At 43.9% G+C, this 27,592-nt stretch overlaps 2 protein-coding genes across 6 annotated transcripts in view; one reads left to right on the forward strand and one right to left on the reverse strand.

Annotated features, from left to right (window-relative positions):
- Positions 1-27,592, reverse strand: part of MCPH1 (microcephalin 1) — a 228,312-nt gene that overhangs the window by 66,355 nt on the left and 134,365 nt on the right. The window lies entirely within an intron of this gene.
- Positions 6,203-27,592, forward strand: part of ANGPT2 (angiopoietin 2) — a 53,257-nt gene continuing 31,867 nt past the window's right edge. The window contains exon 1 of the mRNA XM_068532037.1: positions 6,203-6,490. Coding sequence (XP_068388138.1) covers positions 6,203-6,490 — 288 coding nt within the window. The remainder of the gene's footprint in view (positions 6,491-27,592) is intronic.

Genomic DNA, 27,592 nt, shown 5'->3' on the forward strand with positions numbered 1-27,592 from the left:
ACTGTGCTAAACTAGGCATCATACTTCATTTCAGAAACTATGTATTCTCAAAGGTATATCACACTCTTGTAGCCTGCTACAACAGATGAAATTAAAGAGGCAAAGAAAGAAAAAAATTGTCAACGCCAGAAAATCAGAAAGGTGGCAAGAGTGGATATATAAAGCACAACTAATGCAGTCAGACAGGAGGCTGGATTTCCAGAGATTCCGTCCTCAGTGAGGAGTTCAATCTGACTTTAAGCCTGCATTGCCGTGTGCACTTCTGAGCGGACTATCCCCGCTCACAGATGCCACGGGTCCAGGATACTGAAGCGGGCACGTGGCAGCCCCGCCTGTGACTGGCTGCCCCAGCTCAGGTGACAGGCCACCAAAGGTCTGGCAGTGAAATGGGTTCTGTCTCCGGGGTGTGTGTTTGTGCAGCACAGAGGCGACAGCCAGAGTCTCCAAAGAAGGCTGACCTTTGCCATGGTAAAAGCGGGATGAAGAAGCCCGTTGCTTTCAATTCTCCTTAAAAATGCATGAATGTAAAAGAAAGGCACAAGCAAGTCTGACGGAATCCTTGTCATCGTGCCTCACGGAGCCGTGGTTTCCACGTCCATCGTCGGGGCAAGGTTTACTTTCCACGGCTACACGTGTGCGTGTTGATATTTACGCTTTTACTCTTTTTGCTGTTTTTATGGTAACTTTAAAGGGCTTTCTCTTTGGTACTGTTTTCAGATCCCACGGCTGGGGATTATCCTTCGCAGTCTGCCAGACTCAGGGTTTAATATCGGTTCCACACGGTCAGTAGCTCTGGGGAGAGGCCGCACCAAAGCTTCTGCAAGACGGCTCCAGACGCCACCTACGGTTCTTCAGGTTCAGTTTGACAAACATCAAAACGTAGTGGAAAGAGAGCTCTTCTGTGAATCACCACAGAGGGAGCCTGCTTTCGGAAGCTGAAATACTCATTTTTTCCTTTTCCTTTTCCCTTCCCCTCTTCCTCCCTCCCTCCCTCCTTTGCCTTTCTTTCCTTGTTGCCCACGTGGCTGCTTCTTCAGCTCTCATTAGTTGCTGCCCACAATTCGGAAAAAAAAAAAAAAAGTAGCAAGAATAACTTCTCCTTTAGCAACAATTTTATGTCCAGTGAACTTCCTAATGGTTTCCCCGTGCACTGCACACTAAGTTGTAAACATGTTGATCTAATTTAGCCAATTTTAAAGAGGCCGGAACAGGGAGGCAGATGAGTGAGAAGCCTCTGCAGCCCCTCCAGCCCCAGCCTGCCAGGGGCCTGGAGCCCCAAGTAGCCCCACTGCCTGGAAACGGCCAAAACCCAAGAGCGCCCCAGCCTCACTTCGTGGGGCATTTCGGCACTGAGAGCTCCTCCTACATCAACACAGCACTTTCCAGAACTTAAACCCGTGCCGGCCCCAGAGCCGGCCCCAATCACTGTCTCCAAGGCCTGCGGCCAGTGGCGACAGGACGGCGGTCACTGCGCGGCGTGATGGTGACTGGGCAGGTGTGAGACCGAGTCCGGGGACGTGCCCAGATGCGATGGAGAAAGACCCTGGCACAGAGCGTCAGTAGATGCGGGAGACCAGTGTGCCTCTCCGAGCACGTCTGAGTGGTGACCCCGTGTTTTCCAATTAGCTACGGGCTTCCGACGGGGACAGCTGCCTCTACGCTGGCTCCTCAGAAGGCAGGAGCCCCCTCAGCCCCGCCTCCCCGGGCCAGCCGGCCCACTTCCATCCCTTCCTTTGTCCAGCCGTGTACGCATTCCGGTAGATACTGAGTATTAAACTGGCCCCCTGGAAAGAGCAGAGGTCATGCAGGCCTCCCCAAATCCTGTTTGGTGCTCCACGCCTCGGGGGCTGCCCCACTTTGCACTGGTTTACAGCTGGCACCATATCTTGGTTTCTGGCTTCCAGGGCCACCCTTACACAGAGAAAGCCTCACAGGTGGCTCTGGGTGACCTGGAGCCTCCGGAAGGTTGGGGTCAGTCGGATGCCATGATCCAGACAGAAGTGGATCCACGTCGACATCTGACCTTCATTTTTGGGGCCATGACCAGCGGGAGATGCTTGGGCTTTCGCCACACGTTAAGCCTTTTGTTCAACAGGGCACACTGAAGCGGAGGGGCCTTCGTCAAAGTTCTCTGTAAGGCTGACCTCTTTCTTTCAGGGAAGAGGGTCACGTGGTCTTTCTGGTGCCATCAAATGAAGATTTACGTCATGATGGCAAAGCGTAAAAGGAGAACTTGAGGCCGTGCTAAGGTGATTAAATGGGAGCCTCCGAAATTTCAGCTGATGACATACAGTATGGGGGAGAAAACAAACGTTATTAAGAAAATAAATAGCACCACACACAACTGTTCGGCAGAACTGTTAGGACAAAAAAAAAAAAAAAAAAGGTTGGGCAGGAAGGCAGCTTTTGGGAAGGCTGTAATAATATTTCTCGTTTTATAGTCCCATCTGCCTTTAGCGGTCCTGTCAGCAAGTCACTGAAGGAAACTCAAGATTCTCTTTGAAACTGAACAGCTCTGAGAACCACAGTCAAGGCTGTGTTTAGCCTCCGTCCCTAGGCCTGGATGGAAGTAGCCTGCAGCTGCCGGTTGCCTGGTGCTTAGGAAACAAACAAGTACGGGGGGGCGGGTCTGTAACCGAGGGGGGGGCGGTCTTCCCGCCGGTCTGCCCTCAGAGCCCCCCACCCAGCTCTGCCCCCGTCTGGCTCTCCCACGTCGGCCACAGCGGACTGGCGCGTCTCCTCTGTGCTTCCTCAGTGGCGCCTCGCTTCGGCCCCGTGTCCAGCCCTGACTACGGAAGGCATCGGTTTCTGCTCGGGGCCCCGCCCACGCTGGCCCTGCACAGGTGGATGTGTACACCGGGGTCAGTTCTCCTAGTGCGTCTGCCTCGTCTTACAGTTTAGATCCAGCTTCGAAGTGGCACCGTCTTTGTGGTCAAACGTTCCTGCCCCTTCCCTACGTCCCTTTTCCCTGGCCTGTCTCACACTCCTCAACTCTTGAAGAAGCCGGGCGGTGCTCGAGACATGGGAGGTTCCCTGTTTACACTGGTTGTGCCTTAAGAGTGGCCTTGCGAGCATGTCACACCCCCTGGCGACTCCCTCTGGTCAGCTGACTGCAGTCCGTGGTCCCTTTGGAACGGCCAGTAAGCTAAGAATGGTTTTCGCATTTTTAAAAGGCTGAAAAAAATCCAGAGACTATTTCATGTTGTCAAAATTATAATAAATTCAAATTTCAGTGTCCACGAATACAGCTTTGTTGGAACACGGCCACCTCCCATCGTTTGTGGATTGTCTCCGGCTGCTTTTACGTTATGACGGCAGACTTGAGTCGTTGTGACAGAGCCCGTGTGGCCCGCAAACCTGAAATATTTACTATCTGACCCTTTACAGAGAACGTTTGCCAACCCCTGGTCTAACTAGAGCCTCCCCCCAACTCCTGGGTAAGAATTTCCATTTAGGTACCTACAAAGAGCTGCTCACTGCACATGTGACCTTGAGAGGATGGATAAGGAACATGCAAGCCAGCTGCCTGCAGGACCAGTGCCCTTGGAAGCAGTGCTGTCTTCCTGCTGGGTGTTCTCACCATCCTCTCACCACATCCCGCTGGTGAGGGGTCTCCCGCCCTCTATTTGCTTATCTATGTCTGACACTCCGTCATGTTCCCCAGTACCCAGAAGACAAGGAGTATTTGTGGTACACGCTCTTCCTGTGGCTTCTTTTTAAACCACCACATTTGCCTGGGAGGCTGATGGATGATTTTTAAAACCACATATGCATTATTAATGCCTTATAATATGCGCTTTCAAACGAGGAAGAAACTTAGAAGAAAAAAGGTGCACCCCATGTTTCTGCTTCACGTTCAGCCAGAGAATAACGCAGTTATAATATCTGATGGTGCAAGAGCTAATTTTCATTTAATGGGAAGTGCTGATAAAGAAAGGAAAGTAATATTCCTAAGTAACATGCATTATTCCGTATCATTATAACTCTAAAGGTGCTACTGAGAAAGAATCATCTCATTTCACAAGTAGGGACACTGAGGCTTAGCGAAGTTAAGCATTTGCTTCAGATCTCAGTGAATCAGGGTTCGAACGCAGGTCCCGTCTTCAAATCCTACATGCGTTCGCCTACAGTTAGCAGTCTGAATGAGTGTATCTTCTTTAATTCGTTCCTTTAGTGGAAACCATGTGCCAGAATCAAGTTCTAGCTTTCCTGAGCCACTGAGCCCTTTGAGAGTCTGGGGAAGTCTACAAACCCCTTCTCAGAAAATGACACAGGCTGTTTTATTTGGAGATTAAATAACAGGATCTTGGGATAGATCAAATGACAATGTAGTGCTGAGTGCACGTAATAGCCTGAGATATCGTAATAAAAACATCTGCAATTCCTATTGGTGAGAAAGCCATAGCTATTGACCACTGTTGTTTGTGACCTATTCACACCTAAAAGAAAGGCTATATTTCAGTGAGACTTCAGTGAAAAATAAAGATGTCTTTTCCTGTCGAAGTTCGTGGACCCCAGGAATTCTGTCCGGGGACCTTGGTTGGGTCAAGAACCCCTGCTCTGGAGGTAACCTCGGAGCCAGGCCATGCATAGGAGGGACGTTTTTAAAGGTACAATTAGGTCTCTCGAAACAATTCACTATACAAATCTCAGTCATCCAAGAATTAAAATCATAAAGTCCCCTGAAATCTGATCTTGCATGATTAGACTGACCCTGGCTTTATGGATGGACGAGGTCCATCAGGTCAGTGCTGAACAGGCTCCCACTGCCTGGAGAGAAACCTCGTGCACTGAAGCATTAAGAGACCACCGCAAGGGCTCCAAGCCGCCCCCCCCCCCCTCCCCCGGCCGCCTCCTTGCACAAGCTGGCTGGTGAGTAAGCACACTGTCAATCTCCGAAGCGTTAAGTTTTAGCCATTGAAGGAAGTACCCTGGGGGGTTTATGGAGCCACAGAATTGAAATAGAAAAATCTTGGGAGTTAATGCAACCCTTGCATTTGACAGATGAGGACTTGATAGCTTAACTAAAAAGAAGTGATTTGCCTGAGTCCAACACTGAGCGGGGCTGATTTAATTGATCCTGGATAACGTGTTACAAAATGACAGGATTTGAGCAAATCCTGACCTAACGAAGGAGAAGTTTAGGCATGCCTCTCTCAACCTCCTCTTATTTAAATTCTGATTTCTCTATGGATTATAATTTAGCGGGCCATGAATCAGTCCAGTATATTTTAAGTTTACTTTGAATACTGAAGTGGATATTTTGCTTAAAAGATGAAATGTCAGAGCTCAGAAACTGGCTTTCCTAACACGATTTAATAAAGCGAGATGTTCCTATCCAACTGTTTTAAGATGAAAGTTTTGTATAGTTGGCTAATGGTTCAAAAATCAAGTAATACCAAGGAAACTATTTTCCCTATGAAAAAAGGCAAAGCGTTTACAAGAGCGAGACTTCTTCCTCTTTGTTTGTAATAACAAAAATAAACCAAAGTCCTGACATATTTGTAGTATTTTTATTCCTAAAGGAAAAAACAGGAACTTTCATTGTACTTTAAAGTTATTGCCCCAGATATTTTACCAGCTTAGCCCTGTGAAATCAGTTTCAGACACAAGAGACCGACAAGCTCTCTCTAGGAAATACTCAATTAGGGTGGTGCCTCTGAAATACCCAGGGGTCCTGTAACCGATCGGCTTTTCCCAGAGGGTTTCTGCAGCATATACAGTCCTGGTTGGACAGTACACATCATGCAGAGATTTTTCCTGTGGCCTGGCTAGTGACCCCCCTACAGGAAGATAACGGACAAGCCGGGAGGGCGGAGCAGCCAGCTACACATGTCTAGCTGCCGTTATCAACTTATCATATGAGGAAAGGAAAGTGATTGATTCGGATCCTGACACCGCAGGATCTGGGGGAAGAGAGACAAAGGAGCATTGAGGCTGATCTGTAAGGCGAATGCAGCCCTCACGAGGGAGCAGGATTACTCTTCCTCCTGCGATCTGACAGCTTACTGCGGGACCGGGGAGAAGACAGCCTTAGAAATCAAGGTCACCGCTGGGAAAGGAGGGAAGAGGAGACTTTCACTGATGGACCCTGAGCCATGGCCGCAGAGCCCCGCGTCTGAGAGGGCAGCTTAGCGCCCGGGGAGTCTCATGCGCCTTGCAGTTTGCTGAGCTGGTGGTTTATTACCGACAGAAAGAAAGAATGTGGCAGCTTGTTTTCTTTACTCTGAGCTGTGATCTGGTCTTAGCCGCAGCCTATAGCAACTTTCGCAAGAGCATGGACAGCATCGGGAAGAGGCAGTATCACGTTCGGCACGGCTCCTGCAGCTACACGTTCCTCCTGCCGGAGATGGACAACTGCCGCTCGCCCCCCAGCGCCTACGTGCCCAACGCCGTGCAGAGGGACGCGCCGCTCGACTACGACGACTCCGTGCAGCGGCTCCAGGTGCTGGAGAACATCATGGAGAACAACACCCAGTGGCTCATGAAGGTAAGGGAGCCTCCGCCCCTCGTGCACGGCTCCGAGCGGCTCAGGCTTAACAGCCCGCCTGGCGGGGCGGGCAGGGGGGCGATGAGAGCGGGAGAGAGCTGGTGGCTGGCGCCTCTGCATGAGCTGCCACTTGCTGCGGTCTGTCCCGCCGCGTAAAGTGGTCGGGGGTGAAAAGTGACAAGGACTGCTGGGAGGGAGTGCCAGGGTCGATGGAGGGGAGCCCCTAAAGTCAGGGATCTTCACGCACAGAGGAAGTGCACTTCTCTGCACAGCGTGTAGCCTGTTTTGTTTGTGCGAGTGGTCGAAACGCGGTGATATCCTTTGCCGGGGACGTTACAGAACCGGCTGCAGGCACGGGAGGGGAGCTGCGCGCAAGAGCAGCGACGGAGCCAGGAAAAACGTGACAATCACGTTAGTTACTGATCCATAACGGATGGAGTGAAGTGCTTTACCAATTTCCTGAATTTATTTACTAAAATAGGTTGGGGCTCTTGGTAAACAAGAGGAAATTAAATAAAGCAGACCTTCCGTCTCTCAGAACCTGGGGGGCTTTATCCCGAGGGTCTGTCATGTGTCGGTAGGGGTGGGTTTTCCAAGCGTCCGAGGGGATTCGGCGCTGCGGCCCCTTCAGTTCCACCACGGGCTTTGAAGGGGACCCCTCGTGGGGCAGGCGTGCAGGGCATTTTGCTGCAGTTACGCCGTGACAAGACGGTTGTGTTCACGGGGTTACCACAATCCCACTGTTTCAGACTTTTTATAGAGAGTTTAACTCCAATAGGACACTGAAAGCTCAGTTTTTCTTTTACAAGCCATCATTTTCACATGTAAAGCTATTTATACAAACCCCAAAATCACCCTGGAATTTTGCTTGATGTGGACTCTATATATTCTGCAGGAGGTTTAGACAAATTGCATAAATAGATTAATCATTAACCATTACAATGACATCACATCACAACGCTTACACAGCAGAGAACGTGACGGTTTAAAGCCATATGGGAACTTTAACAACAAGCCGATTCCCCTCATTCAAAACTTTGCCCCTGTCTTTCATTTCACCATAAGCCTTCTGTTAGGACACCTTATCTTAATCTCAGAATAGATCTTGGCTCCGAATCTGTGTTTCTCATTAGCTCTCCTACCTTCAGAAAGGAAATGACCAAGTTATTACTCTGGTCCTGAGCTGAGATGAATGAAAGCCCTTGGTACTGCATTCAGTATAACAAGAGGGGTCGCTTCAAATCAAAGCACAGAAAACAACAAAAACGTATCAAAATGACTCGCCCTGTAATATGAAACTCATTCGTCGTAACTATAAGCACTATCCCTTCTGAGGAAATTCTCCAGTAATTTTCTTTCTTTTTCTAAGAAGTTCCCTGCAGTGCTTTTAAAAATCTCCTAACATTCATAGATGTGCAAATAATATTGTTAAACTTAAAAAGTATGCAGCAACACAGGTTCGAATATTTGGAAGACAAACTGTATCCTCAACATCTGCTCACTCTGACTTCCCATTTCTCCCTGAGTTGCCATGCTCCCCATGGCACGGTTAATGCCAGGGCTGACGACCACGGTGAGAGATGAAAGACGCGTCATTCGTAGTAAACATTCTAATCTGCCCGACTGGTAAGTCGTCTCGTAAAATAAACAGTCAAGGAACATAAAAGAATGTTTTGCCAAATCAAGACCGCTGAATTGTATTTGCTTAATGAAGCCCACATTAGGTATACCTGAAACTCCACATACAGAGCTCGTATTTCTTTCTTAGATAAATAACCCCCTTCTTTTCGATCTTTGAGACGCTGTTTAAAGAAGGAAAAGGACAAGGAATTCTACATGAGGTGACCAACATTTTTTCCTTTCCAGGTTCAATCAGTAAATATTTGAACAGTAGCACAATGGTATTTCTAAATTCTTTCTTTAGCCATCTAGCTAAATATCACCAAGAATGACTTCATGTTTATCTTTTCACGGGCTCAGCACCTGTCCTGTGGGCCTCTTGGGTAACGTGCACCTGAGAAAGTCAGTTTGTGCTCTCACTTGGTTTACTGGCTTCTGGTTTGGGAATGAAAGCAAAAAAGCAAACATGAAACCCGCCTAAAGTGATTGAATGTAACCTCTCTGCTTGTTTTTTATTCCTGTGTTTTGTCACCTGTGATAATAAACACTGCTTTTCTCATAAGGGAGAAAATAATATATAATGGGATGATAGATAAGCCACCATGATCAACATCACCATCAAACCCCTATTGATAGATTATGACAGGAAGAAAAAGCACCATTCTGTGTTTTGCATATTTCCTTTTCTTTAGGGCTGCTTTTTAAGATTCCATATTTCCTTTCTCTCCCTGATCAACACTAAAAATGAGAGGGAAAAAAAAAACACAAAACACTTTTAAGGTTTTAAGAAAACTTGTCAAGAAGGAAAATAAGACCGAGTTTCTGGTTAACCTCAGGGTAGATGAATAGCATTTCAACGTCTGAGTGGTTGGCGTTCCGTCAGGAGCCTGGACTAAGAAAGCTGTTTCGCACATCATCAAAAGATGCCACTCTGCCCCTTTAATCTGCCAGGCAAAGGAAGTGTCAGAATTCTGAATGAGTGCAGAGGAACATGAATGGAGCAATACAGGGAAGGCTCACTTTCTGGTTAGCGGTTAAACAAGGACAAGATAAATAGTGATAGTTAGGACACCAAATACACCACAGTGACCTAAAAAACACTATATGTCACATTCCCTTGCTAATCCCGCAACTACTGTAAACCTCTGCCCCCGTGATAGTAAACACACTTTATAAAAACTGACAAATAACTTAGCAAAATGGATTGTATCTTGCTAGGAGACTAGATTTTTTTTTTTCCCCCCCGATCAGAAGAAACAGGGAAAGGAAATAAACAGTTATTTCACACTGATGAATACTTTAAAGTTATCAACAACTGCAAAGTCTATTGTGCTTTAAAACAGTGTTTTGAAAAATAAAGCTAATGCCTGTTAAGTTGATGTAAACATCTCCTCGTAATCCTACTTTTTTTTTAACGACAGCAGCACAGGCTGGGAGCTGTAAACCTGAATTGAGATCCTTTTCTTTCTTTAAAATTAATAATACTATATCCTTTTAATAAAGCAGGAGAACTGTTCATCAGCTGATGTATAGGGAACAATCCAGTTTTGCTCCTAAAACCAAAACTGTTGTCAATGGGAAAAACTGACGGTGAGAAGCTCAGATGAACTCAGACCGTCAGCCCCTTCCCTACCCCTGCCAGGGACTGATTGTGTGTGTGTGTGTGTGTGTGTGTGTGTGTGATCATGTGTGGTGGCAAAACACTCCTTAGCTGTATATCCAAACAAACAAACAATAAACAAACAAACCAGAGCTTGGTTCAATAAAGGAAAGAAAAAATTTCCCACTGTATCCACAGCCAATGTTCTACTACAGTACTGGAATAAACCCACCATTCCTGTACTGCCTTGCTGTCTCCTGAATCATGAAACATGATTGTGTTTAGTGTTAGAAGCAAATTCTGTGCATTCAGATAGGCTGACTAAACCTCCTATTTAAGACTGCAAGAAAATGATTACTACTATTATTTAATTATCTATTAATATCATTATTGTAAGGAAGGAAGAGATGATTAAAGTTTCACTGTGGTAGGAGAAGTACACATATTTAAGGTTGGAAAATGCAAGTTTAATATACTGTTTACTATATACTATGTACGATGTATAGTACAATATGTGCGTACTACATATATTATATAAGATATGCATATACTATATATAGTTTATATTATATATATATATATATATATATATATATATATAGTATATATACAGTATTTGCTTTCCATGGTCAAGTGGCCTCTGCTTATTGAACGGGGCTGTGTGACATCCTGGATTAACTATGCAGGTATCACACTGTGGGGAGATGAAGACTTGCCTGCAGTCACGAAGTAGGAAATGGGCTTGTGCATACACCTTCCATCATATCTGACTTTCTGTTTAGACACTAGATAATCCATATAGTCTCCTTACTGTATTTTGAAAATTGGTTGATTTTAACCAATATGGTCCTCTACAGTTTACAAACAGGTTGTAATCCAGGAGTTTATCTGTAAGCCAGTTACTGTACTATATGGAACTTGAAGAGGATACTAATCTTATAAATGGTGATCAGATGCTCAAGCTGGCCCATTTTTTTTATGGATTAAAATAGTGCTTATTTTAATCCATACAATAACTGAAACTTTGTATATTTGTAATTCAAGAACAACAGTTCCAATCAACCCTACCACCAGATGGATAACTTAACAATAAAATAAAAATATGAGAGTAATATATGGGCCATGTAAAATTACAAAGTCAAACCTTTAAAACAGTAGAAAATAGGATGTAAATTCTCCTTCCTCTCAAACTTCAGCCCCTTTCTTCAAGATGAACACTTAGAGATGTATACTAGCCCTTTACTGTGACAAATTTAATATCAAAATGAACGAATTTCCTTCTTCTTAAAACCTGTACAGTGGTATTATACAGTGATCAGAATCTTTTTCTTTTTTTTTTTTTTTTTTGGCTCACAAGTGACATGAAAAGAGGTTGAAAGAAAGATTTTATTTAGGGGAAAAGAGCAAAATTTGGAAGACTAAGGAAAAGGAGAATATGGATTAAAGGGGTGTGTGTATGTATTAGAGAGAAAAGGAGACATGGGGGGAAGGAGAAAAAGGAGAGACTACCTGTGATGGAATCTATCACCTATCAACACAGGAAAGGGGGCAGTAAATGGGATGGCTATTTTGACAAAAAGGAGGTGGCTTATATTGTTCCATATTCTGGACACCAAATGGTACCAGGGCCTGGACAGCTTTGGATTTCCTGGGTTGAGATCAAGAGGGTATACGCAATGAATCATGAACGTGTACAGATTGTTTCCAGATCAGATGCTCATAGTTTGCAAAGCATCTATATTACTTACTGATAATGACAAATCATCAAACTATTCTCTCTGTTATAATAACTATACACATATATACTTATAATAATTATATATGTATACATACTTATTGTAAATGTATACAAAAAGTATATATTATATAACATTATACACATCTATACCTATAAAATATAATTCATATGAGTCATATATATATATATATGTCATATATATATATATATACTAAATACTGTGGATTGTGTAGTACTGTAGTATGTATTTATTGAAAAAAATCTGAGTATAAGAGGACCCGTGCAGTTCAAACTCATGTTGTTCAAGGGTCCACTGTGTATGTGTATGTGTGTGTGTGTGTGTGTGTGTGTGTGTGTGTATATATATATACATTTTTTTTTTTTTTTCTCTTTTCACTACATCCTTCTTTGACTTGAAGGAACCTGATAATATTTTTCTTCTAAATTTTTCTAGAACTTTTCTGATAAAAAGAGAGCCACTCAACTTTCCAGTGACACTTTTATCACTAAAGCAATAGTAGTAATTGGGGGATGGCAATCAAGTGGTACTGAATAATTTTAAAGCACTTTCCATGCCTTACCTCATTCAGTCCCAGCAACCCCTCTAGAGCACAGACATGGTGGATATAACCCCACCTATTTTAAAACCACTCATGAACACGGGTCAGGGAATATCAGAGTGCTCTGCAGTGTAGGAGTCTTGCATGCGTTACCCAGAGAGGAAAAACAAACACGGAAAAGCACGCACATCCCTCCTCTGACAAAAAGCAGACTTTTCCACGGGGCTGGAAAGACCGCAGAAAATCACTGGGAGAAGTGTGAGTGAATATGAATATCGTGTTATTTCTTAGCTCATTAACATAAATGAGTGAACACTGCTCTACCCTTCCCACTCCTTTTGGGGTGTTTCCAGTTCAGGGCAGGCGTCACTGAAGTTCATTTATTTGTTCAACAAATATTTACTGAAGGCCCATGTGTGCCCAGGTAGTGCTCTAGGTGCTTGGGGCGAAGACAAAGACTAGGGTCTGCCCTGGTGGGGATACGCGGCATTACACCACCACATCCCGTTGGAACGTGTGGGTCAGAAGGTGATAAGCGCCACACAGAACATTGGGTGAAACGAGACAGACGAGTGGATGCAGGAGATGGGGAGTGTTGGAGGGTGAGGGTAGAGGGGAGCAGTGCCAGACAGTGTGGTCACTCCACTGAAACCTCTTTTACAAAAGGACAATCAATTGGAACTACTTCAGAATGGTCATTTTTCCTGATCACCAAAGTCATCAGTAATAGGTGGATATTGCAGGAAATAACACATATACAGAATATGCATTAAAAATATTATGTATAATTCTAGCATTCTGAAATAAGCACCTTACTACTCAGTACATAAATACGCCTATACAGGGATGACTATTTTAAAAACACGCTGTATATGCTGTAACATTATATACACCTATACCTATCTGATAACTTTTATCTATTTTAATAACAATAAAAAAAGAAGTGGGTCTGAGAGGTTAAGTAACTTGGCTGACATCCCAAGTCAGTAAGAGAGGCAATTGCCACCACCTGTGAGTCCTGTCCGAGGACAAGCACAGGTGTTCTGGGGCCCAACCAGCTTGTGGACAACCTGGTCATCGGGTAACATTCGCAATCCTTCCTATGTGGGGTTGGTGCCAAAGCTGCTAAGAAAAAAAAAAAAAAAAGCAATCGGGAATATCCTGTGTGTAAAGTAATCACATGAAATTCCACTCTGTAGTTCAGAAGAGTAAAAGCAAACTGTATCATAACCAAGAGAAAGTATACAAATTCTTACAAACTGTACATGCAGTAACAACCCTTCTCTGGAAGTCGACTGAGGGCGACAGCCTGAATTTCCCAGTACCACCTGAAAGTCCAGGCAAATAAAATTCAGTCCCAGGAAAGTAACGTGTGACCTGCCCTATCCTCTCTTTGATTTTAAAAAACAACTAGGGTGTATCTCTCATTTAGCATTCTACAAGCAGATATAAACAAAAATACCTTGACGTCATGCTGTTAATGTTTAAAATGAGAAAGTAATGTCAAGGTCAACAATTTGATGTAATCTTTTGATTACAGTAAAAAAAAAAATTCATGGGTACTGTTTTAGAATAGAACTTCCAACATTTATCAGGATTAAAATGACTATTTTATATACGGTTTGAAAATAAAGGGATGAGCTCTCCTCAGCCACCTGAACTGAAAGTCAGGTGTGCTAGCTGTCTTTAAATTAATATTTTAATTAGATATTTGCCCATGAAATCACCTTTCTTTCTTATCCTAATCTTGGCATGCACCGCTGACTAAAGATGTGAAAAGCACTAGAAATCTCTGAGAAGGGGGCCTGGTCCTTTTACCATCACCACCCTTTCAACCAGCTAAAACCATTATCCTGGCAATTCAACTAGAACCTAATGAAAACCTCTGTAGGACCCACCTCGGGGGGTGCCTGGCCGGTAATTACTTTCCTCCAAAATCAGCCTCATTCCTTCCTTTTAGCACCCTTTTACCCGGCTGAGAATTACTTTCAGAATCTTTCTATCAACCTGACAACTTAACACTACCAAGTATTCACTTCCAATGTTTAATACTTAAAAAACTAGCAATCAAGCAAACTAAGTGTATACATTAAGAATATAACCTGTCATTTAAAAAATATGTGACTTTATATTTTTTCATGGACAATGGTGATTTTTAAGGGAAGAGATATTCAGATACAGAGGTCTTGGGAAACACTATTTTATTGTGTTGACACAGTTTCCTAGAGTTTCCCATTGTTTGTATGTGCTGAATATTCACAATAGTTATTGGTCTTTTAGGTAGAGAATATTAATCAAGTCTTAAAAGGAAGCAAGCGTTCAACCTCTCCATTTCTCGATTTTGTTACATTCTATCTAGACCATATTAACACTTTCTCACATATCAAGTCTTCTTGATGTGAGAGGGACTATTCCACCGGGGTGACTTAATCTACTGATTAACCTGGTGACAAAACTTGCCACCGACATCTCCCCATCTTAAGATAAGTACTCAGGACATACATACGAGCACCTTCATTGTGACAGTTCCAGCAAATTCCGGGGATGAAGGTTAAACCGAATTGTGGGTCAGCCTCTGTATGTCGCTAATTAACATTTAGGAATGGTCTGAGCATGCTTCACATGGGAGATTTCCACTGTGGCCGCCAGAAGCACACCTTGGTGGTGGGGTTCAATAGCAAAGTTGTCTAATGTCATGAACCCTCAGGAAACAGGCCACGCTCTTTGGTATAACCTGCTGAGTCGTGTGGGACTTGATAAGGACAGTTTTCCTACACCAGGAGCTGCCCCCTTCCCTCTGTCTGAGGAGCCTCTGGGGCCCTCAAGACCACCACCCTGAAGCAAAAGGATAGAGGTGAAAAAAACTGAGACCATTCCAGGGGTTTCATTTCTGGCCCAAGGCAGCCCCAGGAATTGAGCCAAACTAGAGCAAAGGGAATGATGTGTTCCTGCTCTCCTGAGTTTGGAATAAAGGGGTTCTATACCAACAGAAGAGATCTCCTGGACACACTTGGTCAGATTCCAAGAAATCTAAATCTAAAAGAAACCGTGTTTACGCGTGAAGTCCATGCCATCACTGTTAACAAGCGTGCCTTTGGGCGGGCTTGTTATTTTCCTGCGTCTCTGTGTCTCCATGAAACAACTATATAGCCAGGGAGAGCTGGCTGGGTTAACTGGTGCAGTCTGAAGCTACGGAATGCAAGCTTTTCATTTCATTTGTTCCTCCTTATGTGTAGCAAATGATAGTTTTAAAAAAAAGACTGAATTGTTTAGAGCAGTTTTAGGTTCACGGCCAAAGTGAGGGGAAGGTACAGGGATCTCCTACATGCTCCCTACTGCCCCCCACATATACAGCCTCCCCGTTATCAGTGACCCCACCAGATGGTACCTTTGTTATAATCAACGAACACATCATCACCCAGGGTCCATGGTTGATAATTAGGGTTCACGCTTGGTGGTGTACATTCGATGGGTCTGGACAAATGTATAATGACGTTGTATCCACTATTACAGAATCATGCAGAGTAGTTTCACTGCCCTAAAAATCCTCTGTGCTCTGCCTCTTCATCCCCACCTCCTCCAACCCCTGAAAACCACGAATCTTTTTACTGTCTCCATAGTTTTGTCTCTTCCGGAATGTGATATAGTTGTAACCACACAGTATGTAGCCTTTTCAAATTGCCTTCTTTCACTTAGTAAATGACTTTTTTTTTTTTAAGCATGATTAACTGTACATTTGTTCAGTGACCCCTTACCTTGATTATTCAACTAAGTTATTAACTAGCTAAAACCCTCACAGTGTACCTTCAGAAACGTAAGGTTTTCCTACCTACAGCAGGGACCTCAGGGGATTATTACGTGTTTCAAATAGGATGATGAATGCACAGGTGTGCTGGAAACTGTCAGATGTCACAGTACTCGGGGACTATCATTATAATTAATTTTAATAATGATACCAGAAACATACTTATCAAGTTCTGTACTATTATCTCACATTAAAGATTGTAACTCCATTCAGTCTTATCCGGTTAAATGATGTGACTTTATGCCTCAAGGCACATCTTCACTCTGTAAGACAATGAACTTCCTTTCATCATGGAAAAGGACAGCTGTTAAGTGTGCTTGTAGAAGGTCCTGATTATAACAGGTGGTTGAGTACCTGAAACACGCAGCTCCAAAATCAAAAACGTGGCATCTTCTCCTAAACCACCCTACTTGTGCCCCATTGTGCTTGCAGGTAATGCCATGAGCCCATTAAAACAGTCAGACTTTATGCTTAAACTTATTATTATCACTTCCGCGTTCAGTAAGCTAAGAGCAATGTTACTCTTCTGTATGTTCTGTTTTTATAGAAGACAATGGCAGGAACTATATGAATATTGAACAGCGGGTGGTCTGGGGTTCACTAGTCAACCTGCACATCTTGGTAGAAAAGATTCAAAATTCCTAAGAGGTATCGTTTCCTCTGGGCTCCTGCAAGCACTTTCTCTGCCATTAGATTTGTAGAATCAACAAGATATTATCAACTCTTGTTTACTTGCTGGATAATTATAAACATTAGTCTGAAGATAATTCAAGAATTCTTTTGAGTTTTATTAACTACTATCTAGTCCTTGGAATCTTGCAAAATTATTACATACAGATGTAGCTTAAAATTTCTCTAAGCAAAATGGTCTTCTTAATGGGAAATACTGGTACAAAAATGCTGCTGGAGAGAAGATATTTTGCTGAGTAACGTAAAATAATCAGATTCCGACCACAAGCCAATTATCTATGTTTAACATTTGGTTTTCGTGTATGAAATTCCTTATTATTTTTAGCTACTAAGAAATAGGTTCTTAAATTTCCTAAAAAAATAAAATAAAATAAACTTATTCAGTTTTAATTCAAGAAAGTATTAGTAACAGGAATTCCTGACCCGAACTGGTTTTAACTTAACTTCAACAGTGAAATGCTCTTACAAGCAGTGATGGTTGGGATAATTACATTACAAATTAAAGAATCAACATTAATCAGAACACCACCCCCTCAAAAACAATTGTTCATTTTGTGATGTGTAATTAATTGTCCATATTTTCCAATACGGTTCCCTTCTCGGTTATGACAAGCACAATAAATCTATATGTGCTTTCCCTCTAATTGGATGATGTTTACTATGCATCATTTATTTATTGCTACATGATTAGCCTGCCCTCTGCCACTTAGGTTTTACAGTTGTAGTCTGATAGTATGCTACTTTTCCTTTCCCTTCTTCACCTGAAATACCACTACCATTAATATAAATGGTCTCTGGATGAGGGGAAAAAAAGGATAAAAATATCTGGTGAATAAACAACTCTCTCTACTTATTTGGGGCCCTTTCTCTATCCATTTCAATTTTAAGTGATTCAAAATCCTAAACCGGGAACACAGGTCAACCACAGCAGCTATGGAGATAACCCAGCGCCACGCCCTCACCTCTTCCCAAACAAGGGGGGGGCTTTCGACTCTACTTTGACGCCAGCATACTTTGCTGGTTTCTTTAAAAAGTCTACAGACTTCTTGCAAAAAGGATCCTGTTCATATGACAGCAGTCACGAGAGTTCAAAACAGAGAAGGCCTCTTTCTCCCCTTTGTTGAGGTGTAGTCGTTACTGTGAAGTGACGGAGGCAGGACGCTGCCGGTTGTCAGCATGGCAGCTGGCATTTACCAGGTGCACATGACCTGCTGACGTCAGCTCGTTTAATCTCGTGACAGCCTACTGAAGGTAGATACCCTGTTCTTCTTTTGAGGAAACTCAAGCTCAGAGTGGTATCAGATGGCAGAAAGTTAGCAATACTAGGATAATGTCTTTATTTCCGAGCTTCTTATAATAAGACATCTTTTTGCGTGGATCACTTCACGGGGGTCCCCTAACACCTGCCATTCTGATACTGTACACAACGGTCACGCCCTGAGTGTGTCCACCACCAGGAGTAAGAACAAATATTGGAAGTTGCGAGAAGACCAATTTGGGTCGACGTTATTGTTTTCATTGACCCCGGGGAAGGCTGAAAAGTGTTGAGATGTTAAGTGACTTGCTAGCTTCCAGAGATGTGAGGTTGCGGAGCAGGGATTTAAACCCACGTCTGTCCTGTTTCCGAGCACTGTTCCCCCTCCTTCCAGCTCTGCTTTCTCACTCTCAGGACTGGAACCGACGCTGATACGCAGAACAGTCAATCCCGGATGATTTAAGCCTCCCTAGGAGGGCGACGCTGCATAAATGGCAGCTGCCGTCGCCCTTTGGCATCTCAGGACACGGCAAGATGGCACCTGCTGAATCTGAAGACAGTGGCACACACATGGCTCTGTTTTCAGACATGGGGAGGGATTCATGAATAAGCAAGTGAATAAGAAACTGAAATGTAACTCTTCCCAAGACAGCCCTGTCGGAGTAAGGGACGGGCAAAATACGAAGCTTTGAAGAGCAGGAACTCGGTCCATTCACACATGCACCTCTGCTCCCCCAAACACTCGACTGGACCAGTTCAGCCCTTGCTTTTCGTTCACTCAGACGCTGGCTTAGACATGCCTCAGACTCTGAGCTGGCTCTGTTTTATGGAATCCAGCACTTTCTTTTTTTTTTTGAGGTATAACTTAGAATAAAATTAACAAATCCGAAGCGTGTACCTTGATGATAGATGTACACACCTGTGTAATGACCACCAGGTGGCTCCCTCCTGCCCCTCCCACCCTGCAGCCCCTCCTCTCAAGGCTGGCCTCTATGCTGCCCTCTGCCACTACAGGTTAATTTTGCTACGTTTTGTACTTCACAAATTGGAATTTGGAATTGGAATAATTGGAATACAGTATGTATTCTCTTTGAGTCTTTCTTAAAAATTATTATTCCTGTGATTCATCCATGTTGTTGTGTGTATTAAAATTTGCCCTTTTCCATTACTGTATAGTGTTTCACTGTAGGAGCATGACACAATTTATGTGCCCGCCGTACTACTGTAGATGGATACTTGTGTTCTTTTATGGAAGTTGACACTTCTTAACTGGACAAACCCAAGTATTGTGTATTGTCTTTCTTGTATCTTTGGAACCTGTACAGTTGGACTGACTTAAAGCTTCCTTGAATGATTTCCAAGACTAATCTACCTTCTAATGAAACCTGCTCTTCAGAAAATATTCCATACGTTGCAGAGTGTTCTTGGTGTTTATTCCTGAGGTGCTCAGAAAGGACTTCTGAGGAGTATTTTAAGTACTGGTCAAACATAATTCCGTTAAGGTTACAATGGGAGGCTAACAGAGATAATTAAATAGTACAGCAGACACCTGAGGAAAGAAGGAGCTGTATAAACATTCAATGGAAAAGAAAGCCTGGACGTAAAATACAGGCCTGACCAGTACGACCTGCCATTCCCTCTGGCCTTACCTTCGCCTCTCCCCTGACAACACCTTCTTTTCCAGCATCAGAGAGAGACGGTTCTAAACAAAACCATTTTCCAGACTGGCGCCTGCTTTTGGGAGCACCCGGATGTTTCCTTTTTCAAATCTTTCTAAATGGTATTACACTTGAACGCATACGACTTACGGTCATCGTTATGAAAACCCCTTAGGTGTACTTTCTGCATCATGGGGCATGTCGGCCCCTCTCTCCACGTGGGCGGCCTCATCTTGCTTCCTGAGCAGTTATGGGGACCACCGAGACCACAGCAACGGGGCCATGAAGAACCGAGAGATGCTTCCCTGAGGTCGGCCGGAGGAGAGCTAGTGGCCCCCAGGGAGAAGGATTAAGATGAGGGTTCATACCCCAGTTCTGAGTTTACCACTGTCATTTTCAGGAGATTTCCCAGGCTAGCATGGACTTTCCCCCCCAAAGCCAATCACACTCCAGCAGACCAATGGTTTAGGGGTTCAGGAACGATGAAAAGAGGTCTACACATACCACCTGAAAGTGCTGGGATGCAGGATAGGCGTTTTGGGAAAAAGCCTTCACTTAAGTTCTATCTTTGGCCTCCTTAAGCCAAAATGCTCCTAGAGTCACTCCAGGAGAGGGCCAAGATTCCAGTGGAACCAACTACTCATAATTTGAGTCCCAAAAAGCAGCCAAAACTCCAATGTAGGTCCTTCCGCCGAGGGGATTCAACAAAAACGCTAAGCCACAAACTTTAAGCTGGCATGTGGACCACGTTAATTTGAAACCAGATTTCTACGACTGAGGGAAGCTTTCAAGAATTCACTACCACTGATAAAATTAAACCGGCCTGTAGGCGTCAAGACCAAATCACAGCAGTGACCACAGTGATTTTTGGTTAAAAATGGGGGTAAGATGACTCATATTTTGATTGAAACAAACAAATGAACCCTAACAATAGGAAAACTTCTGCCGCTATTCCCTGCTTTCTGTGTGAGCCCTCGCCCCTCATTCCCACCTCCTGTATGAGCCCTCACTCCCCAGCCGCACGTGCATGTGAGCTTGTTGTGCCCACTGATTACTCAGTGACATGTGGATCTTAAGTGACTTGTGTGAACGAGTGTCATGGGACCCTGAAAAAGACAAGGTGGTATGCTGCACTCTGATATACTACCCCTCAGAAAGCACTCGTTGATATAAATACACGACCCCCTAAAGATGAAGGAAAGTGAGTTAGCCATTCTCCGGTGGCTCAAAGTGATGCCGTGGCCCCTCCCCCCACTGACAGAGAAATCTCTCTTAAAATGATTATTTTTTTTTCCCCTTCAAATTGTGAGTAAAAATTCAACATTGCAGAAGAAAAAGTCAATCCTGAATGACATGCTTTTTATAACTCATGGCAGCGGAGTGAAAGGGGATAGGAATTTTCCACTAGCTTCCATTGGAATAGACGTGCATGCAAGGCAGCAGGGTTAGGGAGAGGGGGCTGACCTACAGAACTGAAACTAATTATGGGAAAATGACTCAAGTCCCTCGTACTTTTACCACAAGCGTTTGAAGAATCACACTGAACATTTGGTGTTCAAGTAAGCTGGGCTTCTCTGTGCGCCATAAAACTAGTTCAACTTTGAACGAATGAGGGTGGCAAGCATGCAAACTGTAAATTACACGCAGAAATGGACCACGTTACTTTCGTGAGACTGGCACGCATTCAGTACTCCCACTACACCACCCAAAACACGTCGGCCTGAGGCTGCCACGCCGTCCACAGAACACACGCACCGTGTGCTCTAAGAAGCTTTCTCCCCCAGTGCACGGCGCTTACGAAAGTTGTTAGCCTGAAAGCAGACACCGGGCCAAGCAACAAGCTTGCGAGAAGCGTGGCTGTTTTTCTGAATGGTTTCTGAGGTTGGGAAACTGTTCAAGTACACGTCTTGATGAAGGTCTTATATGATTTAATAAGTCTTTTTGATTTACTGGTTTTCTGATAAATATTATCAAATCATAGGGCAATTAAAGGCAGTATCTGGATTGGGCTTACACCCTACCAAATGCAAGGTTCCATACAGGATGCTCTAAAACTCAAGTAACCCCAAATACTTATGGACTCTGTTTGCCAGTTAGGCACTGCCCAGCTCCTCAAACTTCGGAATCGGGTCGGACACTGCCACCCCCATTTTAAGTTCTATGCTGATTTTTGTAGCGCTCTTGCTTTTAACAACAGCAAACCACTAAATACCCAGCTTTGCCCGGTGGCACCATCTAATAGTTTTGAAACTGAGCTACTTTGGGCTACTAATTCTTCCAGTAGCTGACAGATGTTAAATATTGTGGGATTTCCCTTGAATATTTGAACTGTCCCCAGTGTTCTTAGGAGTTTGCTGCAGGGACCTGGGGAGGCTTGGCACACAGCTTGGGAACTCTGATTCATTTGTCCCATTTGATTTTCAGACGAACGTAGCACAGAATGCATTTATATACTCATTTTACCAATGAGAAATCTGAGATTAAAAAAGTTGACCTGGTAGCTAGTATGCAGCTGAGCTAGGATTCACACCCAGGTGTGTCCAAGTCCCAAAACCTGTGCCATAATGATGGCCCTACAACAGCTTCAAAAATCACACACGTAACTTCTCTCCAACCTGAATCCAACACAAAGCTACTTTATTCAAGTTTTTATAATGCTGCTCAAAAGCAAGAGCTGCTTTAATTGGAATAACTCAAAATACTATTAAATTCAATAGATTAATTCATTTATTTTACTTTTTTCAGAGTAATTTTGTATTCATCCCAATGGGTAGCACAGCTATTCAAAGGATAAATCATTTTCTTCCTATGCTTGAAGCCACTGAACTCCATCAAAATGCAACCCATGACTCAGACATTTATTTATTTATTATTTATTTTTAGACTAATGGGAACTGCATGAATTCTTTCTCGGTCTTCCGAGAGCAAATGCCTTTTATGCTTGATCCGGAAAGAATCGAGTTTCGGAATGTTAAATTACTAATTTACCTAACTGAATACTTTTAACCCTCTTTGGGCAGCTGGAACGGTTTAATCTACACTCTCTGCAGACAGTCACTTTAAAACCACTTTTTCAAAGTTCTTTTCTTTAGGCAGTACTTAGGTACAACCAGATGAAAGCTGCAGACAGAGGTAAATAAAATCACTTATAGTAACTAGGGTTGCAGTGTCACGGCAGAAGTTATCAAACATTTCATTTTTAATACCCGTGCCTTTAAAAATATTTTTATTGAGGCCTAAAACACGAGAAGTGTATAAAGTGTGCTAACCTTAAATTGACAGCTTCGTGAACTTTTAAAATATGAATTTACTTGTGTATCTAGCACTGGGATCTAGATATAAAACATCTCCCACACCCAGAAGGTCCCCTCGTGCTCCTTCCCCATTAATAATCTCTCTTGCACACTCCTAAACACCTCCCAACCAGAAACCGTTATTCTGACTTTTGTCACCATCCATAGGTTTGGTCTATTCTTGAACTTGATATAAATGGGATCATATAGTAGGTACTCTTTTGCACGGGCTCCTTTTGCTCCACAGGCTGCCCGTGATGTGTTTAATTTTACCCGCGATCTGTTATTTAAAAAAATTGAGATGTAGTGCACTCACACATCAAACCAGTCCCCAAGGAGCAATATTTACACATCAAAATAATATTCTATTGTGAGAAAGAAAGCAGTGAAAAGTACTCACAAAGGAATATTATTTAGCAGTTTCAATTTGGTATCATATGCTTGGCCACAAAACATTCCCAATCCTCATGATTTGGGCAGCTCAACAGGTTTTATATTGAGCAAGTTAGTATGTAAGAAAGTTTCATTTTATGACAAGGTGTAAATCTATATGGGTGCCTATTTATTTATTTTAAAAATTTATTTACTTATTTATTTTCGGCTGCGTTGGGTCTTTGTTGCTGTGCGCGGGCTTTTCTCTAGTTGCGGTGAGCGGGGGCTTCTCTTCGTTGTGGTGCGCGGGCTTCTCACTGCGGTGGCTTCTCTTGTTGCAGAGCACGGGCTCTAGGCGCATGGGCTTCAGTAGTTGTGGCGCACACGGGCTCAGTAGTTGCTCCGTGGCATGTGGGATCTTCCCAGACCAGGGATCAAACCCGTGTCCCCTGCATTGGCAGGTGGATTCTTAACCACTGAGCCACCAGGGAAGTCCCTGGGTGTCTATTTAAATGGATTCCTTCTTAGAGTGAAATTTTATTCAAAAATTAGGGTGATAAGTAACTAACCATGTAGAAATATAATAATGTGCATTTAAAGTGACATCTTCACTTTATGGCCAAACTTTGCGTCTCTATTCTTACTTAACCACTGGAGAGAAGGTGACTTCCCTACACATGAATGACATGCCGCTGAAACAAATGACAGAAATAAACTCCCTCTAAAAATGAGTCAGAAACAACACCATCCCTAGAACTGGTATTGTGTAAAGAGAAGATTGATACAACATATATTTTGTAGCAAGACACTCTTATTTTGGGTCTGGAGGCCTTGGAAGACATAATTAGAAGGTCACTGATTTGTCCGAAGTCATAATCACTATCTGCAGCTCCCGGTGGAGGTTCTCTTCTTGTGGAGCCAAACTTCAGCCGTCCGCAGCTCTGAGGGCCTGCAAGCCACAGCCAGAAGGGGGGACATGCGTAAAGCTTCCCCATGGCCTTGCAAAGTGAACCGCAGTCCCAGCTGGACTAGCAAAATATTTCATCGGTGAACAGTAAATACTTTGATATATACTTGATACAGTTATCAAATTTCAGATCAAGAAATAAAGATGAGTTATAATTAGTAAAAAAAAAAAAAAAAGCTGTACTATTCTATTTGCCACTTAATTTGGTCATTGAATATTGTTCTGCTTTTGTTGCATTGTTTTCGATTAGAAAAAAAATTTTTTTTCTGTTTATCAGGTTTAAAATAAGTTGTTAAAATGCTTAAAAATGCATTACAGTTTAAAGAGTAATCTGCAAAACATAGCCTAATTAAACAAATAATCTGTATTTCTAATGTGAGTTTAAAAAAAGGATTGATCACTTTTAAGTTTCTTTGCTTTTGCAAAGCGCCGGCAAGTAATACGATTCCTTAAAGTATGCGCACAGGCCACTGAATTATGTAAATAAATGTAAAAATATGAAAACTTTTATAGCTTTAAACCCTTGAGAGGACTGAACCAGAGGTCAAATTAGAGATAATCTAATATATTAGATGAGGTAAACTCTCCCTCCTTAATGGTTCAGAAAAGCATGAACTTTAGCTGCTATACAATCATAAAATTAAAAAAGCTGCAGCTACAGCCTTATGAACATGAAAAGCAAAATGAACACACTTGTCTAAATATTTCCCAGCACTGTTACTGCAGCAAGTCTGACTAGAGCGTGATGCTGGACGAAACTCTCCATTTCCTCACCACACACAAGGCACCGTCACACACACTCGGCTCTTAGAAACGTCAGTCGGTGGAGAGAGTATACACATACATGTTGTGTCCATTTATTCAAATCCACCGTAAAGTAGATAGAACACATTTTTGCTGATGGTACATCAGTAGTACATCATCATATACAAGGGATGGAAGACTTTATCGCTGTTTTCATGCAAATCAATCGAGTGTACTTTGGGCACCTTCCAGTAGTACCCTCGCGTTCTCTCCGTTGGAATTCTCTCCACCTTTTGCTAGCAGAGGAGATAAGGCAGCAGAGGGGCTTGGCTGGAATCTGTTCCGCTGTGCGGCGCTCAGCAGGGCGTGCAAGGCCCCGTTCTGACAGTTCTCAAGCATTCCCATCTGCATTCCCAGCGCCTCCCCCCATTCTTTTAAAGAAACAACACAAGCTTCCTGCCTTCCTTCTAAAAAACTAGTTTGTCTTGAAAGTATCTTCAAGACAAAAATCACTTAAATTCTTTAAGTCTTTTCCCTTTCATAGCCATCTAGTATAGTAATTGTGACAGTGTATCTTTATTTCATGTTAAAAAGAAAAAAAAAATCTGCTTTTGCTCCAAAGATGATCACACTATCTTTTTTTAAAAAAATTATTTATTGATTTTATTTTTGGCTGTGTTGGGTCTTCGTTGCTGTGTGCGGGCTTTGTCTAGTTGTGGTGAGCGGGGGCTGCTCTTCGTTGCAGTGTGTGGGCTTCTCACTGTCGGGGCTTCTCCTGTTGCAGAGCATGGGCTCCAGGCACGCAGGCTTCAGTAGTTGCGGCACGTGGGCTCAGCAGCTGTGGCTTGCAGGCTCTAGAGCTCAGGCTTCAGTAATTGTGGCACGTGGGCTCAGCAGCCGTGGCTTGCAGGCTCCAGAGCTCAGGCTCAGCAGCCGTGGCTGACGGGCTCAGTTGCTCCACGGCATGTGGGATCTTCCCGGGCCAGGGCTCGAACCCATGTCCCCTGCACTGGCAGGCAGACCCCCAACCACTGTGCCACCAGGGAAGCCCGATCACACTATCTTGTCCCTAGAAATCTACCCAGGATTTTTGCAAACCCACAGAATACAGAAAGAGCAGAAATGGGACAGGCATAAGTAACCTTTGCGATCTGAATACTTCATCACAGAAATGAAAAAGTAACATTGTTAACACTTGGTAGCAAAGTTTTCAGGTAAGTACAGGTACACCAGTGCAGTGGTAAGAGTCCTGGACTGGGCATTGGGTCACCAGGGTTTTAATTTTCACTCCGCTACCAGCTAACACTGTGATCCAGGGCCTAGAATCCTCATTCATATAATGAGAAAGTTCAACAATGTTATTGATTTCCAAAGCCTTCCTCCCCACCCAGCTTTTGAAGGTCTGTCACCCCACAGCCAGGTGACAATGGATGGATATATCTGTATCTACATTTATCTCCACACCTGAGGACATGTTTATAAATATGTATGTTCATGAATATACACATAATGTTTCAAAGATTCTGCCTGCCGTAGAAAGACACTGAAATAATTTACTCACCTTATTTTTTTCTCGGTGCACCTTAATTTCAGAGAGGCAAGAACACTTTAGTTTCATTAAAAAAGAAATCCTCAGTATACTGTAATCTAAATTCATCAAATCTCGTTCCCAGAGCTGAATTTCAACGGCTCCCATTGTAATAACTGACAATTCAGTTCCTTTTATAAACGAGAGAACAGTCGTATGTTCCCTTTCTACCTCTGTAGGAAGCATCACTTGCATCTCCTAGGCTGAGAACAAAGTGTCCCAGGCACCAGACCAATGAAGGAGCCTGCAGAATGTCTTCTGTGCCGTCGGGCATTTGCTGAGGTTGAAGGGAAGTCCTCTCAGTTGCGTTGGCCTGCTAAGCTCATGTTCTACCTTCTGCATACGTGATCGGTGATCGTGGCCTCGCTTTTGTCTCCGGCTCCACCCTTTCTCCAATCCGTTATAAACACTGACACTTTCAGGAGAGCTGCTTTCACGGCCGCTCTCTCAGCAACGTTACCAAACTGCACACGCCAGGGCTTTAAGCCAGTGATCCCACACGACCCGGGGCCTGGAGCCGCTCACCTTGGCCTCACCTCCCATCACAGCACAGTCAGGTGCACGCGGCCGCGGGTGAGGCTGGGAGGGCTCCGGCCTGGGGTTTCTGCTCTGTGAATGAGGCCCGGGGGCGCCCCCTGATCCCCCGGAACATCTGGAGACCACGACCCGTCCTCTGGGCCCCCCCCCCCCCTGCCAGCCAGTCTCACAGGGAGCAGTCAGTGGGCTTCAGGCCCCCGGACGCCCACTCCCCGCCTGACCCCCAGCCGTGGGGACGCCGGCGCACGCGCGGGCCCCTGCAGCACAGCACGGGGGTCGCCCTGCCCCGCGAGGGATGGGAGTGCGCTCTCTCTTGCCCCAGGCGGAAGGTTCTGAAACACATTTCCTACGGATCCTCAGAAGGTCCTGCAGGATTTCTCACCAATGCCACCGCGGTGGTCAAGGGTGTCCGCGTGTGTGCCGGCCTCCTCCACCCAGCTTCCCTCGCCTGTCCCCCTAGGCTGCTCCCTGGGACCACTTCCCAAGTAAACTTCCTGCATGTGTGCGTTTGTCTCGGGCTCCGCTTTGGGGGAAACCCAAGCTAAGGCAGCATGAGAATCAAAGGAGATTAAACATACACATATAGATATACATAGAAAGATAGATAAGATACAGATGTAGATACGGATAGGCATTTTACAGGTGTCAATTGCTATAACTAGCCTTGCTGTATAT

This window comes from Eschrichtius robustus, chromosome 21 (genome assembly GCF_028021215.1).
Source record: "Eschrichtius robustus isolate mEscRob2 chromosome 21, mEscRob2.pri, whole genome shotgun sequence".
Taxonomy (NCBI): Eukaryota; Metazoa; Chordata; class Mammalia; order Artiodactyla; family Eschrichtiidae; genus Eschrichtius; species Eschrichtius robustus.